General features: G+C 45.0%; 1 protein-coding gene across 12 annotated transcripts in view; it reads right to left on the reverse strand.

Moving 5' to 3' along the window:
* The window catches only part of slc2a11b (solute carrier family 2 member 11b), a 97,720-nt gene that overhangs the window by 10,309 nt on the left and 71,359 nt on the right, over positions 1-16,052 (reverse strand). For 11 of the 12 annotated variants that reach the window (XM_068055251.1, XM_068055254.1, XM_068055248.1 and 8 more), the window contains 3 exons: positions 15,595-15,705; positions 14,004-14,105; positions 12,656-12,731 (listed from right to left, as the gene is read on the reverse strand). In XM_068055251.1, coding sequence (XP_067911352.1) covers positions 12,656-12,731; positions 14,004-14,105; positions 15,595-15,705 — 289 coding nt within the window. The remainder of the gene's footprint in view (positions 1-12,655; positions 12,732-14,003; positions 14,106-15,594; positions 15,706-16,052) is intronic. The other variant, XM_068055256.1, reaches the window with a different exon arrangement.

Genomic DNA, 16,052 nt, shown 5'->3' on the forward strand with positions numbered 1-16,052 from the left:
CTTTTGTACTCTATGCCTCTATTTATAAAGCCCAGGATCCCATTATGCCTTTTTAACCACTTTCTCAACCTGCCCTGCCACCTTCAATGATTTCTGCATAATTACCCATCGGTCTATGTTTAGTTTATATTGTCTCTCCTCGTTCTTCCTACCAAAATGTATCACTTCACACTTCTCTGCATTAAATTTCATCTGCCGCATTTCTGTCCATTCCACTGACCTGTCTATATCCTATTGATGTCTATGACTATCTTCCTCACATATCATAATACTTCCAAATTTCGTGTCATTTGCAAATGTTGCAATTGTGTCCTGTACACCCACGTCTAGGTCATTAATATAGATCAAGGAAAGCAGCGATCCTAATACTGACCCCTGGGAATCCCATTGTATACCTTCCTCCAGTCCTACAAATCACTACTCTCTGTTTCCTGTCACTCAGCCAACTTTGTATCCATGCTGCCACTGTCCCTTTCCTTCTACAGGCTTCAACTTTGCCGGCAAGCCTGTTATGTGGCACTTTATCCAGGCCTTTTGAAACATATCAACTGCATTACCCTCACCAACCCTCTCTGTTACCCCATCAAAAAACTCAAATCAAGTTAGCTGAACACGATTTGCCTTTAACAAATCAATGCTGGCTTTCCTTAATTAATCCACACTTATGTGAGTGACTGTTAATTTTGTCCCAGATTATCATTTCTCGAAGCTATCTCACCAGCAAGGTTAAACTGAGTGGCCTGCAGTTGCTGGGTTTACCCTTATACCATTTTATGAACAAGTGTGTAACATTTGCAATTCTCTAGTCCTCTGGAACCACCCCTGTATCTGAAGAGAATTGGAAGTTTATGGCCAGTGCAGTTGCAATTTCCACCCTTACTTCTCTCGGTATCCTCAGATGCATCCCATCCGGTCCTGGTGACTTATCGACATTAAGTACAGCCAGTTTATATTTGGTTGATTGAAGAGTCCCGTTAAATTAATTTTCCTGTTCTCTCATATCCTTCCGAACTCATCAAGCAAATTATCTTCCTTCTTATTGCTGACCTTGGGGTCTACTGCATATCCCCCAGTGTAATCTCTATCCAGATTTTTTTTACACCTTTCTACCTCCCACATGATCAACTTCATTTACCTCCCAGGTGTCCCTGACATAGAGAGATACATTTTTTGTCCACTGACTTTTCTAAACACTCTACACTATTGAATGTTATATTTATTTCCATTGTCTGGATTAAATGGTATCGCTGATATTTCCACACTCTAGTTTCTTATTGTTACAATAGCTTCCAGTACTGGCATCTCCTATTATTCATTTATATATATTATAGATGTGTCTGCTCTCACATTCCCCCGTCTGCCTATCTTTCTGGTTTCTGGTCGGTGTCTCTCTCTGGAAGTCTGTGTCCACACCTACCAGTTCAACTGCTTCTCCCCTACAAACTGTCTCATCTGGGATCCAGTTTTCTCCCTGCTACCCACCCCCACCCAGGTAGTTTAAATATTCACTATTGCTGTCTCAAGATTCTCACACGTCTCTGTCCCTCTTTGATTTAAGTGTAGCCTATCTCTCCTGTACCAGTCCTTTTTAGTCTAGAAGGTGCCCAGTCACTTATGAAGGTACCATCTCTATCACAGCTACTTGTTTACCTCATTTCTTTTGAAAACTCCCCTTTCCTTTCTCAAATAGTGTGATTTTACCATAGAACTTTAGTTTGCAGCATCTCTGAGTTGTGAACCAATCCTCATGTGGATTTGGGGCCTCTAAACTACTTCTGCCTGTTATTTACTCCTACATGAACTACAACCACAGTTTCCCTAACTGTATCATTCAATATCCCCTCTGACCTTTGCTCAGTAAGTACTGCTCTAGTTCCAGTTAGAAAGATCACCATTCTGTAAGCAATGTCCTTATGATACACATGGTTATCCATTTTCCTCAGCCAGGAATTATCTGCATCTTTGTTTAGGCTGGGCGCTGGTTTTCTAACTACCTTTACTTCTGAATTCGCCGACATTGCGCTGCAGATGCACTTCGAGTCGGACACCGCCCGCGGGCGCTTTGAAGCTGTGGCCGAGGAGCTGTTCCGCAATGGAGTTAGCTGTGGCCGGGTCATGGCTTTTTTCATGTTTGGGGGCACCTTTATTCCCAATAGGCCATCCACATCGTGCAAACACATTCCTCGTCCAGGCTTTTCCGATCGCCATGCTCTCTGCCTCCAAATTCCTGCTGGTACTGGCGCTCAAAGCTGTCGCCCACCTCCCGGAGGACGCAGTGAGCTTTCTCGGCGGCGATGGTGGGAGCTGATGTAATGTTTTATTACTGCACCCCCTTCCCCCCATCTCCTCTTCCCCGCTCCCCCTTCCCAGCTCCCCCCTCGCACCCGTTTCCCAGCTCCCCCCTCTCACCATCTTCCCCTCGCACCCCCTTCCCCTGCACCCCCTCCCCTACCCCCCTGCAGCCCCCTTCCCAGCTCCCCCTTGCACCCACTTCCCTCCACCCCTTCCCACCGCACCCCTCCCCCTCGCACTCCCTCCCCCCCGCACCCCCTTCCCCCTACCTCCTCCCACCGGCATCCACCTATCCCTGAGCAGGGGCCCTAACAATCCCACTGCCTTGTGGGCGTCTCGGGAGAGACCAAGGCTAAGGGAGTAAACCCTAACAGAGAACCTGGAGTGGAACCCCGAAGGCGGTCATGTTACCGGCAGCTCCTGCAGCCATACCGGTGCCAAACGTCGTGCTCTGCACTCCTTTCTGACCCCACCAGGAAGGCTAAAAGGGGGGTTTTGACGCTTGGGCAACTCACAACCTCCATACATCCGCCCAGACATGCGCCATGGAGAGGTCACTCCATAGTCGCCTCACAGTGACCAAATCAACACGGAAGGCAGCAGTTACAGGTTATAAGTCCAGCTCAATTGGCATAGAGATTGGACGCCACGGGGGTTACTTCCGAAAGGAAGAAAGACTTGTATTTATATAGTGCATTTCACAACCACTGGCCGTCTCAAAGCACTTTACAGTCAATGGATTACTTCTGAAGTGTAGTCATTGTTGCAATGTAGGAAACGTGGCCGCTAATTTGCACACAGCAAACTCCCACTTACAGTTATATGAATCTGTTCTTTTGTGATGTTGACTGAGGGATAAATATTGGCCAGAACACCAGGGATGACTCCCTTGTTCTTCTTCGAAAGAGTGCACAGGATCTTTTACATCCACCTTAGCAGGCAGATGAAGCCTCAATTTAACATCTCATCTGAAAGACAATACCTCTGACAGTGCAGCACTCCCTTAATAGTGCATTGAAGTGTCAGTGTAGATTTTTGTACTCAAGCCCTGGAATGGTACTTGAACCTGGAACCTTGTGACTCAGAAGTGAGAGCGCTACCAACTGAGCCACAGCTGACAGTGGCACAATGTTTGTGCCACCTTTTGAGTATCTTCAGAGGGTTTCCTATTTTTCCTCATTTCTTTTATCAATCTTAACCCATCCAGTATCCCGTCTTCTTGACTTTTCTCTGCACTTGCCCTCAGCCATGAAAACACAATTTCTTATTGCACTGGGCCCCTGCTCCAATCTGCTGCTCTGTTGCTTATATTTTTAAGTAACTTTGATCAGCTTCAGCCCTTCCCGCACTGCTGCTGTAATGGAGGGACTGAGGAACTTCAGCCCCCGGCTGAGCCTGTGATTGTGCTGATTCATCAGCTTCAGCCACAGTCTGCTTCCTGGTCAGAGTTCCTCTCTCCTAGACTGAAGCATATCTCTCCGGCATTTCTGGGTCTTTTGGTGACCTCCAACTTTGCCATCATTTTTCTGCCCTACAACTGATTCTGCACGCCTCCTGGATCTTCATTTCAATAGAAGTATCTCCTTTACTGCACCCTCTGATACTCTACCCTTCAAATTTTCAAATTCTTCCATAGCCTCACCCATCCCTACTTTTGTAATCTCCTCCAACTCCACAACCCTAGGGATATCTGCGCTCCTGTAATTCTGGCCTCTTGAACATCCTCAATTTTAATTCACCACCACTGGTAGCCATGCCTTCAGCTGCCTGGGCCCTATGATCTGGAATTCACTCCCTAAACCTCTCCACCTCTTTACCTCACTTTCCTGCTTTAAGACGCTCCTTAAAACTTAACACTTTGACCAAGCGTTTGGTCATCTGACCTAATATCTCCTTATGTTGCTCAGTGTTATGTTGTTTTCTCACGCCACTGTGAACTGCCTTGGGATGTTTTAGCATGTTAAAGGCACCATATAAATACATGCTGTTGTTGTTCCTGGAAGCTTGATCTCCAATTTATAGATGATTATTACTTCTGACCTACAGATGCTCGGGAATCAGCTTGAGAATACATTGACAATAGGCTTCATGCTCATTAGTGCCAACCAATGTCTGTCCCCACGCAGATCCCTGGGCATATGCAAAGGGAAGCCAACTGTTGGGGTGTGGCAGAGATAGATATAGATAAGGACTTCACTTCTCAGGCTGGGGCCCATGTTCCTCAAAGGAGTGCAAAAGAGTCGGGTAAGAGACAGTGGTAGCAAACCAATGCAGCTGCATTGGTGGTTCGGCTATCTCATGACCCAAGGGTGAATCACAGGATCTCCATTGAGGAGCCAGAGCTTGCCATCACACTTGTTCCTTCCACCGAGATGGCACTTGGAATGAATAGGTGATTAGGAAGTGCACGACACATACCTTACACTTTCACCGAAGCCAAGTTCCAGGGAAGCAACGTTGATGCAAAGGTGAATGTATAGGAATCTATTGATTGCGCCTTCCTTGGAATGATTTGTTGGCTGGGAGGAACATATGGGACAAACACGTAGTGATGGTGGATAAGTAGGGAGATTTGTCACAGTATGCTGTTATGGGTGAAATGGAGACACGAGAGCCCCACAAGACTGCTCATGTAGGGCCTGAAAGTTGTTTTTTAAAAAAAGGATAATCCTGACAATGACTCTTTGATTGGCCATCTATCAACCTTGGTCACATCTCTTTCAAATCCTTTGACATGCCCAGTGGAATGACCATGGTGAACACAGTGCAGCAGGCATGCAGCTGTGGGAGCTATGCACCAAAGAAAGGCATAATTCAAGAAAAATACATTGAGCAGCAGGAAAAATAAATGTGCCAGTAATGGAATGAACAATTCTATTTGCTAAGTTAAATACAGCCATCAGTCTGTAAATGAGCAATTTTAGCCTAACGTGCCCACCGGCCGCTTCACAGGATTGGGTACAGCACTGGTTTTACACCATGTCCAATTTTGCACTCCATTGAAGTCAGGATAAAGTCGAGGTGTAAAACTGACATTCCACCCGATCCCGTGGGTTTCCCACTTGGTGAGTTAAAATTACCCCCAAGTTTCACCAGTCTGGCAACTTAGATTTAAATGGTGGGGCACTTCAAATGAACAGGTTCCAGTACTGGTTATAAGCAGGTGCTCAGTGAACCAAGAGCTGCATACAGCATCCAGAGTGGGATCAATTTACAATCAATTCCATAATTTGTGATGTGTTTTGCGGACAATTCAGCACCAAGGGCTGAATTTTTATATAACAGTGAGCATCAAAAAGTGCGCGGCACACAGGCGCGATGGGCACTGTGGGGCCACCGTGATATTTCGCACGGCGGCTCACTTACATGGAGGGGCAGACTGTCAATGACGTGGAGGGGGTGGGTGGTCCATCCCCTGCACTGCCGTCCAGCGTCACCGCGCAGATGCCGGCACCATTTTTAAAGGGCTTCAAGCGCTTACAGGTAATTTAAATTTTAAAGTGAAATGGAGGGAACATTTAAATTTATAAGTAAAAATCGAAGCCCCTCTCCCACCCCCCAGTGACCAAACATTTCATTTATTGTCTTTTCCACACAAAACAAAATTTGTTCCCATCATGAACTTTACCCCCGATTTTTTTTTCCTTTGCCCTTCAACCCCTTCCCACCATCCCCTCAGCCAGTAGTAGGAGTTTTCCCCACTCCCCCCACTTCCTGACCTGAAAGTTTCACTCCTATCCCCTCCCCACCACTGTTAGGCCTCGGATCTTACATCCGAAGATGCGGGACTTCTGGCAACCAGCCGGAATATCGGCGTGGGATGGGCATCGCGACAAGGTAAGTAATTATTCTTTAATTATCATTTATTTAAATATGATAATTAGTTTTTTTTCACTGACTGGCAGTGGGGGGGGGGGCGGGGTCAGCCCTGAGGCCTCACCACTGCTGGTAAAATGGTATGGGGCCTTCCCAGCATCAAAGCCCATGGCGGGCCTCTCCCGGAAGGATTTTCTGGGCCTCCCTACCCCGCCATGACTCCCGACTTCGGGGGAGCTAGTAAAATTCAGCCCCAAGCGTGGAAGGACAGACAAAAAGCAAAAGGCGGTGGAGTTGCATTGCTGATTAAAAAGAAAATTAACGCAATAGTGAGGGAAGATATTAGCTCTGACGATGTGGAATCTGAATGGGTAGAGGTGAGAAACACTAAGGGGCAAAATACGTTAGTGGGGGTTGTATATCGACCCTCAAACTGTAGTGGTGATGTTGGGAATGGAATTAAACAGGAAATTAGAGACGCATGCGGTAAAGGAACATTTGTAATTATGGGTGACTTTAATCTGCATATAGATTGGGCAAATCAAATTAGTCACAATACCGTAGGGGAGGAATTCTTGGAGTGTATACGGGATGGTTTTCTGGACCAATACGTTGAGGAACCAACTAGGGAACAGGCCATACTAGACTAGGTATTGTGTAATGAGAGAGGAATAATTGACAATCTAGTTGTGTGAGACCCCTTGGGGATGAGCAACCATAATATGATAGAAATCTTCATCAAGATGGAGAGTGACATAGTTGATTCTGAGACTAGGGTCCTGAATCTTAGTAAAGGAAACTACGAAGGTATGAGGCGCGAATTGGCTATGATAGATTGGGAAACGTTACTTAAAGGGACGACGGTGAAAAGGCAATGGCAAACATTCAAAGAGCGCATGGATGAATTGCAACAATTGTTTATTCCTGTCTGGTGCAAAAGTAAAACGGGAAAGGTAGCCAAACCATGGCTTACAAGGGAAATTAGAGATAGCATTAGATCCAAGGAAGAGGCATATAAATTCATCAGAGAAAACAACAGACCGGAGGATTGGGAGCATTTTAGAATTCAGCAAAGGAGGACCAAGGGATTGATTAAGGAGGGGAAAATAGAGTACGAGAGCAAACTTGCGGGGAACATAAAAACTGACTGTAAAAGTTTCTATAGTTATGTGAAGAGAAAAAGATTAGTGAAGACAAATGTAGGTCCTTTACAGTCAGAAACAGGGCAATTTATTCTGGGGAACAAAGAAATGGCTGACCAAAGAAATGCATACTTTGGTTCTATCTTCACAAAGGTGGACACAAATAATATACCAGAAATGTTGGGGAACACAGGGCTTAGTGAGAGAGAAGAACTGAAGGAAATCAGTATTAGTAGAGAAATGGTGTTGGGGAAATTGATGGGATTGAAGGCTAATAAATCCCCAGGGCCTGATGGCCTGCATCCCAGAGTACTTAAGGAAGTGGCCCTAAAAATAGTGGATGTGTTGGTGGTCATCGTCAAAGATTCTATAGACTCTGGAACAGTTCCTACAGATTTGAGGGTAGCTAATGTAACCCCATTATTTAAAAAGGGAGGTAGAGAGAAAGCAGGGAATTATAGACCAGTCAGCCGGACGTCGGTAGTGAGGAAAATTCTAGAGTCCATTATCAAAGATTTTATAGCAGAGCACTTGGAGAACAGTGGTAGAATCGGGCAGAGTCAGCATGGATTTATGAAAGGGAAATCATGCTTGACAAATCTACTAGAATTCTTTGAGGATGTAACTAGTAGAGTTGATGAGGGGGAGACAGTGGATGTGGTTTATTTGGACTTTCAGAAGGCTTTCGACAAAGTCCCACATAAGAGATTAGCATGTAAAATTGAAGCGCATGGGATTGGGGGTAGTGTATTGCGATGGATAGAAAATTGGTTGGCAGACAGGAAACAAAGAGTAGGAATAAATGGGTCTTATTCTGAATGGCAGGCAGTGACTAGTGGGGTACCGCACGGATCGGTGCTAGGACCCCAGCTATTCATAATATATATTCCTGATTTAGATGAGGGAACTAAATGTAATATCTCCAAATTTGCAGATGACACAAAACTGGATGGGAGGGTGAGTTGTGAGGAGGATGCAGAAAGGCTTCAGGGTGATTTGGACAAGTTGAGTGAGTGGCAGATGCAGTACAGTGTGGATAAATGTGAGGTTATCCACTTTGGCAGCAAAAACAGGAAGGCAGATTATTATCTGAACGGCTATAAACTGAGAAAGGGGAATATGCAGCGAGATATGGGTGTTCTCGTACACCAGTCACTAAAGGTAAGCATGCAGGTCCAACAGGCAGTAAAAAAGGCAAATGGTATGTTGGCCTTCATAGCGAGAGGATTCGAGTACAGGAGCAGGGATGTCTTGCTGCAATTATACAGTGCCTTGGTGAGGCCACACCTGGAATATTCTGTGCAGTTTTGGCCTCTTTATCTGAGGAAGGATGTTCTTGCTATAGAGGGAGTGCAGCAAAGGTTTACTAGACTGATTCTTAGGATGGTGGGTCTGACGTATGAGGAGAGATTGAGTCGGCTAGGATTATATTCGTTGGAGTTCAGAAGAGTGAGGGGGATCTCACAGAAACCTAAAAATTCGAACAGGACTTGACAGGGTAGATGCAGGAAGGATGTTTCCGATGGTGGGGGAGTCCAGAACCAGGGGTCATAGTCTAAGGATACGGGGTAAACCTTTCAGGACTGAGATGAGGAGAAATGTCTTCACCCAGAGAGTGGTGAGCCTGTGGAATTCGCTACCACACAAAGTAGTTGAGGCCAAAACATTGTATGTTTTCAAGAAGGAGTTAAATATAGCTCTTGGTTCTAAAGGGATCAAAGGATATGGGGTGAAAGTGGGAACAGGTTACTGAGTTGGATGATCAGCCATGATCATAATGAATGGCGGAGCAGGCTCGAAGGGCCGAATGGCCTACCTCTGCTCCTATTTTCTATGTTTCTATGTTCTACCCTCCTAACTGTGGGTTGTGCGCTCTGCTGGTTGAGAGGCCCTTACATTCCTGGAGCAGCTTGGAAGCATGAACCACGTGAAGTGCAGTTTTTAATCTTTTATTAAACTTACTTTAAATTAAAACAGATTTTAGGGATGTATTTGGAGACACAGGGATATCATTGCAACAACTAAAATCATCAAACAGAGTGCAGAGTGCCCTGCGCAACACAGAACAAGGCAATTGAAAAGCTTGCAAGATAGTTGAAATAGCTGGCCGAGAGATGGACCCTGTTGTTACAAAGCAAGCTAACAGGAAAAGCCCATGAGGTTTATTCACTGTTGACAGATGAATGTTCATCAGATTATGAATTGGCTAAAAATGCTATCCTTGGGGCACAAGAACTTGCACCAGAAGTGCACCACCAGAAATTCCAAATCCTCCGGAAGCAGCCTGATCAAACTTACCTTGAGTTTGAAAGAGGTAAGCAGCTGGTTTTTGACCAGTGGCTCAGGGCCCTTAAAGTACAGCCCACGTATGAAAACCTTAGAGAGGTGATTCTTCTCAAGGAATTTAAAAACTCTCTTCCCCTTTCTATTAAAACCCACAAAGAGGAACAAAAGGTTCAAAGAGCCAGTCAGGCTGCCTGTGGCTTTCTGTGGCTGATGAATTTGCTCTCATGTATAATCTGTACCCCAAGGAAAACCCTTCTATAGTCACCCCCATAACCCTGAAAAGGATAAAAGATGGGAGGGTGATGGGAGCCCAAACAGCCCTGGGCGAGAAAGGAAAGCTGGACACATAGGGGGCCCTCCTGAAGCCAAAAATGACAGTGCTGAGAACAGAAGTGAGACCCAGGGACCTGTGTGTTTCCACTGTAACAAGGCAGGTCACCTCTGAGCTGACTGCTGGAAACTCCAGGGAATGCCTGCAGGATTACTCAGGTCAAACCAGACCAGCACAGGAGACAGGGCCCTGATGGAAAGCACAGCAGAGCAGGCTGTGGTTTTAACTGCAACAGCAGTAAGACCCAGGAAACATACTGCTGTGGGTGCAGGAAAATTTAACAAGATCCCTGAAGGTTATCAGGATTTTGTATCCCAAGGGAGAGTAACCCCATACCCCTCAAGTGGGGCAAGCAAGCCCATCATCAGATTCAGGGATACAAGGGACACCAGATCCCTTTTGCTAGGAAAAGGCATGACCTTCCCCCCCCAGACAGTGCAGCGAATATGAGTGTTTGTGAATGGTATCAGAGGGCGGAGTATGCCCGTAACTTTATATCGGGTGACGTGCGACCTAGTTTCGGAACGGGTGACTGTGGGGATTGTCCTTAGTTTACCTGTGGATGGGATTGATCTGCTCCTAGGTAATGATCTGGTGGGGGCAAAGGTGGTAACTTCCCTAGAGAGACCAAAAGAGGTCAGAGAGACGGGGTAGTGGCAGGAGACAGTCCCTTACATTTCCCCTGATTGTGTGGTGACTCGGGTCATGGCCAAACCAGCTCCCTCAGGGCAGACCGAACTGGCACTGCAGACAGATGACCATGCTGTCTGTCTGTCTGAAACCTTCTTTGGGGAGTTAGGGGACCAATCTTCCCCCCCAGATTGGGTTAAACCAATCTTCCCTAGTTGAGGCTCAACAAGCTGACCCAGTATTAAGGAAGTTAGCACAGGCTGCCCAAACTGAAACTGAAGCTGAGGGAGTCCCTGATTGCTACACTTGAAGAATGAGAGTCTGATGAGGAAGTGGAGCTCTCCTCACAGACCTGAGGACAAAGAGTGGACGGTGGTTCACCAAATAGTGGTGCCGCAGAGGAGAAATATTAAGAATGGCCCACAAGCTTACAATGGCTGTACATGGCGGTATACGAAAAACTAAAGCTTGCCCCACTTGAGGGGTATGGGGTTACTCTCCCTTTGGATACAAAATCCTGATAACCTTCAGGGATCTTGTTAAATTTTCCTGCTCCCTGTATGTTTCCTGGGTCTTACTGCTATTGCAGTTAAAGCCACAGGCTGCTCTGCTGTGCTTTCCATCAGGGCCAAAGACAGCATTTTGACTGGCCAAAACTCCACAAAGGTGTGGTGGAGCTCTGTAAAACTTACCACACGTGCCATGTTGTCGGGAAGCCCCAACCTGCAGTAAATCTTGCACCCCTCATTCCCATACCAGCTTTTGGGACCCTCCTCAGCGGAATGCTGGGATCCCGGCCGAAAACAAAAGGGGACAGACAAGCACAGGTCTGGCAGACAGTCAGGAAGAAAAGGGATGTAAAGGGCAGGTTATAGGAGGGCCGGGAGGATTCCCAAATGGAACCCCCTACGGTCCGGTCAGCCAACCCTGAAATGTTGAAAAAATTAGACCCCACACCCTCCTACGTAAATGCAGGCCAAAGAAGCACCTTACCAAGGCTGCCAGCAGCATTTACAGAAATCTGCAGGGACAAGGAAAGTTCCCAAAAAGACAAACCAATCGTGAGGGCGATGCCTCACCTAGTCAAAGTGCCACAGGGGAGTGCTGTGGAAGCTGGACAGATACCTGCAAGCTGAAATAGCCCAGAGGATAAGGGGGAAATTAGAAAAGAGACCCTCCCCACAGTCAAGAGAAAAGAGAAACAAAATTGCCCTAAAGTGAACAACACATGTGTAACTCACAGAGCACTAAATGTGAGGTCCAGGTGGATCTACCTACTGCAGAATCCCATGATCACAGATCAAGCCCAAAGTTAATCAAATCCAACAATCTCACTTCAGATTCCAGTAAGAACAAAGGCCCAGAGGAAATCTCTGACACCTCACAGAGGCTTAAAACCAATTTATCCCCTGATACCACCATAGGGAGAGCAATTATCAAGGTAAGGGAGCCTGAAGGGTTAGAGCCACATGTTGCAGAAACAGCAGCTGAGGGGTTAAAGCTTGTGCATAAAAGAGAACTTACCCTGGACAATTATGGAAATTTGAAGACAACAAGCTTCCCCAACAACCACATGTTTATTGAGATGCCTGTTCCCAGCTTATTACAAACTGATACTAAAGAAACTTTAAATCCATTGGACAACACTTAGCCATCCCAGACAAACTCCAAGGGAAAAAAAAGGGCAATTAAATCAGCCATGCTGCTGCAGAGAAAAACCAGCTGTAACAATTCTAAGATTCATGGATGGATTTGAGAGTGAATGAAAAATAAATGTGTGTTTTCCTTTTTTCTTCTTTTCCACTCCTTCAATGAAATGCTTCCATCGTTAACTCATTCAAGAGGAGTCGGGATAGGCACCTCAAGTGCCATAATCTGCTGGGCTAAGGACCAAATGCTGGAAGGTAGGATTAGAATGGGTGGATCGTTTTTCAACTGGCACAGACACGATGGGCCAAGTGGCCTCTTTCTGTGCCATAAACTTTCTATGATTCTATGAACAGTGTTCCTTCTAGGTGTCAGATATGACGAGTGAATTGATTCAGAATATGAATTTGCTGAGCCAGCAGTCTTGGAGCAAAAGGAAGTTGTAATTGAAACAGCTGAAGCTCTGTTTGTGAACAGTTATTCATTTGGGAATTCTTATAAATAAACCTACCTGGTCCCAGGCCAAAGCTCAGAATAAACGCAAACAAACAGGTCATGGTTATGTAGGGCACCCAGAAATAGGAAGCCTGCAAACACAAAAAGCCAAAGGACAGCAGGTTGTAGAATGTGTCGCTGGGGAGTCATGGCATAACCTATCATTTAAAACTAAGTGTATATGGGGATGAATTTTCAAGCTCAACAAGTTAAAGATCTCAATCTATAGCACAGGTTCCTATATGGAGGTGAAGTGGGGTGTGGAGAGGGGGCAGAACGATGTTATCAGGGCTACGTGAGAACGAGCTGGCTCACAACATTGATGAAAGGAGGTACACTGGGGATGTGCTACTTGAGGGCACTGGCCTTTGCTCTTACATTAGAAGAAAATAGAAAGGAAGAAACAAAAATATAATAGGAGTAATGCAGCAATAACATGCAGAGTTCAGGAAATGCCCGATTATGTTGTAGAAGACCAGGCTTTGTGACTTTAGGATTTGCTGTTATTTGCTTGATGAATGCTAACTGACCTCAGCATAAAATATTGGAGATCAACAGTCACAGAGTAAAACCATTGACAGAGTAGCACCTTGAAAAAAAATCAAACCTGGCACAATATTTTATCATTCATTATATCTCGTTATGCCAGCTGTTGCAGAGAAAATGTACTTTCCCCATAGGAGGTCACAGAGTACAGATAATACTGCAAAGTTACAGCAGGGAATGGAAAACTCCTGTGGAAATTCAGAGCTGATTTCTTTGGAGAAAAACGCTAAATACACCTGTAACTGTGGCTCTCTGAAACCATCAGCTTGGCTTGGAGCCTTTTTGCCACAAATTGATGTGTAACCCACAGTGGGAAGAGTATCACATTGATTGCTTCTTAAAGCCTCCAGTTCCAACTTCCAAATTATCTGATTGGTTGATACTGACGACCTCTTGTCTGAGAGAATTGATTTTTCTTGCAAAGCAAACCTACGCTTGGACTTAACCACTGACTGTGATTTAAAATGCCAATAGCTGGCATGTATACCCATGTGACATTTTCATTTCCAAAACGAGCCATCTTTGAAGTGACAATACCAAATGAGGGGTAAGAGTTCCATTACTCCACTCCCAGGGCACGTAATCAGAAAACTCTGCACTCCTGGCCTTTGACCTTCCACCTATTGACATTAATGGATGTAAAAATCACAGGCTGCCGGTATGCAATTTCCTGATATGCTCTCCCAGTGTGGCACAGCAGAATTTTCTATCCAAGTTTTGAACCTAAATCTTGAATAGTTAAGAGTTTCAAACTGATTTCACTTGGTCTCCTTGATGTTAGTTCATGCTTGTAAATACCAACACATGAACCATCATACCTGATAAGTTAGTGTAATGGTCATTGCAGCACACCACAGAGCCATGAGTGAATAGCCACCGAGGATGAGCACTCGCCTTCCAAGACGTTCAATCATAATGCCCTGAGGAAGCAACGACACCATTAGCACTGTCTCAAATATAGCAAAAGGAAGAATTAAACAATATAATGGGACTTCACATAATGATTGGCTTCAGCATCCACTGAAAAAGAAATTAAACGGAACTATGGCAAGCAAATGAAATTGCATGATCGCTTACTCTGTACTATCTCTGATGTTAATGTAGCTCCTACACGCCATGGGTCTTAATAACGTCACCATTGAACTTATTCGCCTTTTCTAGCTCATTATCAACTCTAGAATAACATTTCTACTTTGTGATGTCTAAATTTTGATGCACAGCTCTTTCTATCCCAGATTTGCCATGTTGCCTGTGGAACTGTTCAAGGGCGGGTTTCAGGCCCTCTTGTGATGTGCATAATCAATGTCACTTGAAGCTTCTACTAATATATGCTAATGAGGAAATGTCACTGGTGAGCTGAAATCCTGTGATTTGCATTCCTGAACAGTTGAGGCAAGGGTTGATACTGACTAAAGTGTGCGTAGTCCTGAGAAGTTTTGAACAATGATTGCTGGTGTTTGAAGGGCTAGTTTGGAGTAGTGTTTTGTTGATTTGCAGTGCACCTGTAGAGTTGGTCATGCCTCTGACAGTTTGAGGGCCTGTAATACCTCACGCAAAGTAAAGGTTTCTGAATGTGTGCTGAGAGATGCGCTGAAGGTTGGGGTCGCGGTCACAAAGGCTCAATGGGGAACAGCCATAGTTTAGGGCCCACCAAGGGGCTGGAACCAGTGCAAAACCCCTCAGGCTGTATGCATCAGGAAATGTCTCATGCAATGCCAATGAAAATGCAATCTGGATTGTAAGTGGAGTGAGGCACCCTAGAGTGCCATGTCCAGTATTTAACAAATTGATCTCTTTTGCACTATATCAACTGCCACACATGAACTGTACGGTAACATCCCTTTACAAATGTTATGAATAAAGCATTCCCTTGTTCACTGTTTTAAATCAGAGGAGTTGGAATAATACAGGATGAAGAAATGGAGGGTGAAGCAGCACCGGATAATTGGCTGGTAGAACAGTAATCCTAATCCCAGGTGCCTGCTCTGTTCCCATATCTCCTTATCCCTCTTTCTGTCAATCATATCTCTCACCTATTCCTAAATGTTGACATGGTCTCTGCTTCAGTAACTGCAGCTATTCCACAGTCTCACAGCCCTCTAAAAATATTTCCTTATGTCTCTTATGTTCAATCTTATTTTCAGGTGCCTTTGTTCTAATCACTAGAAACTATGTCTCATCCTTTCATAATTTTAAACATCTTAATTTAGGCTGATTTAAACTCAGACCCCATGAGGAAAGGACAAACTTCAAATCCATTGCACAGCTTAATCCTTCAGTAATAATCTGATTGAAATTAGTAATTTGGAGGGGATACCAATCCCTGGTGACTCTAACCATGAAAACACTGATTGGTTTCTGCTAAAACCATAAGCCTTTGATGGGTTTGCAACTGTCCATTCTACTTACACAGCACAAGGCGGAGAGACACTCACAGGCCCCAGTGCCCATAGTAGCATATGGGATATATGCTTCTGAGATTCCAGCTTGAGTAAATACATAGGTGGCATAGAAGTAAATCTGAAACATAGAAAACAATTTCACTTAAATCACAAGTGCACAGGCAACATCAAGGAACAGCAGAGGGACATCATTTTCTGATTGGTAAGTGATTGGAAAAATAGGCAGAGACTGTTACACCTCATTTCCACCCACAACTTTTTTTATTCATTCTTGGCATGTGAGCATTGCTGGCAAGGGCAGCATTTATTGCCCATCCCCAATTGCCCTTAAGAAGGTGGTGGTAAACCACCTTCTTGAACCGCTGCAGTCCTTGTGCTGCAGGTACACCCACAGTACTGTTAGGAAGGGAGTTCCAGGCTTTTGACCCAGTGACAGTGAAGGAACAGCGATATAGTTCCAAGTCA

The sequence above is a fragment of the Heterodontus francisci genome, chromosome 23 (genome assembly GCF_036365525.1).
Source record: "Heterodontus francisci isolate sHetFra1 chromosome 23, sHetFra1.hap1, whole genome shotgun sequence".
Classification (NCBI taxonomy): domain Eukaryota; kingdom Metazoa; phylum Chordata; class Chondrichthyes; order Heterodontiformes; family Heterodontidae; genus Heterodontus; species Heterodontus francisci.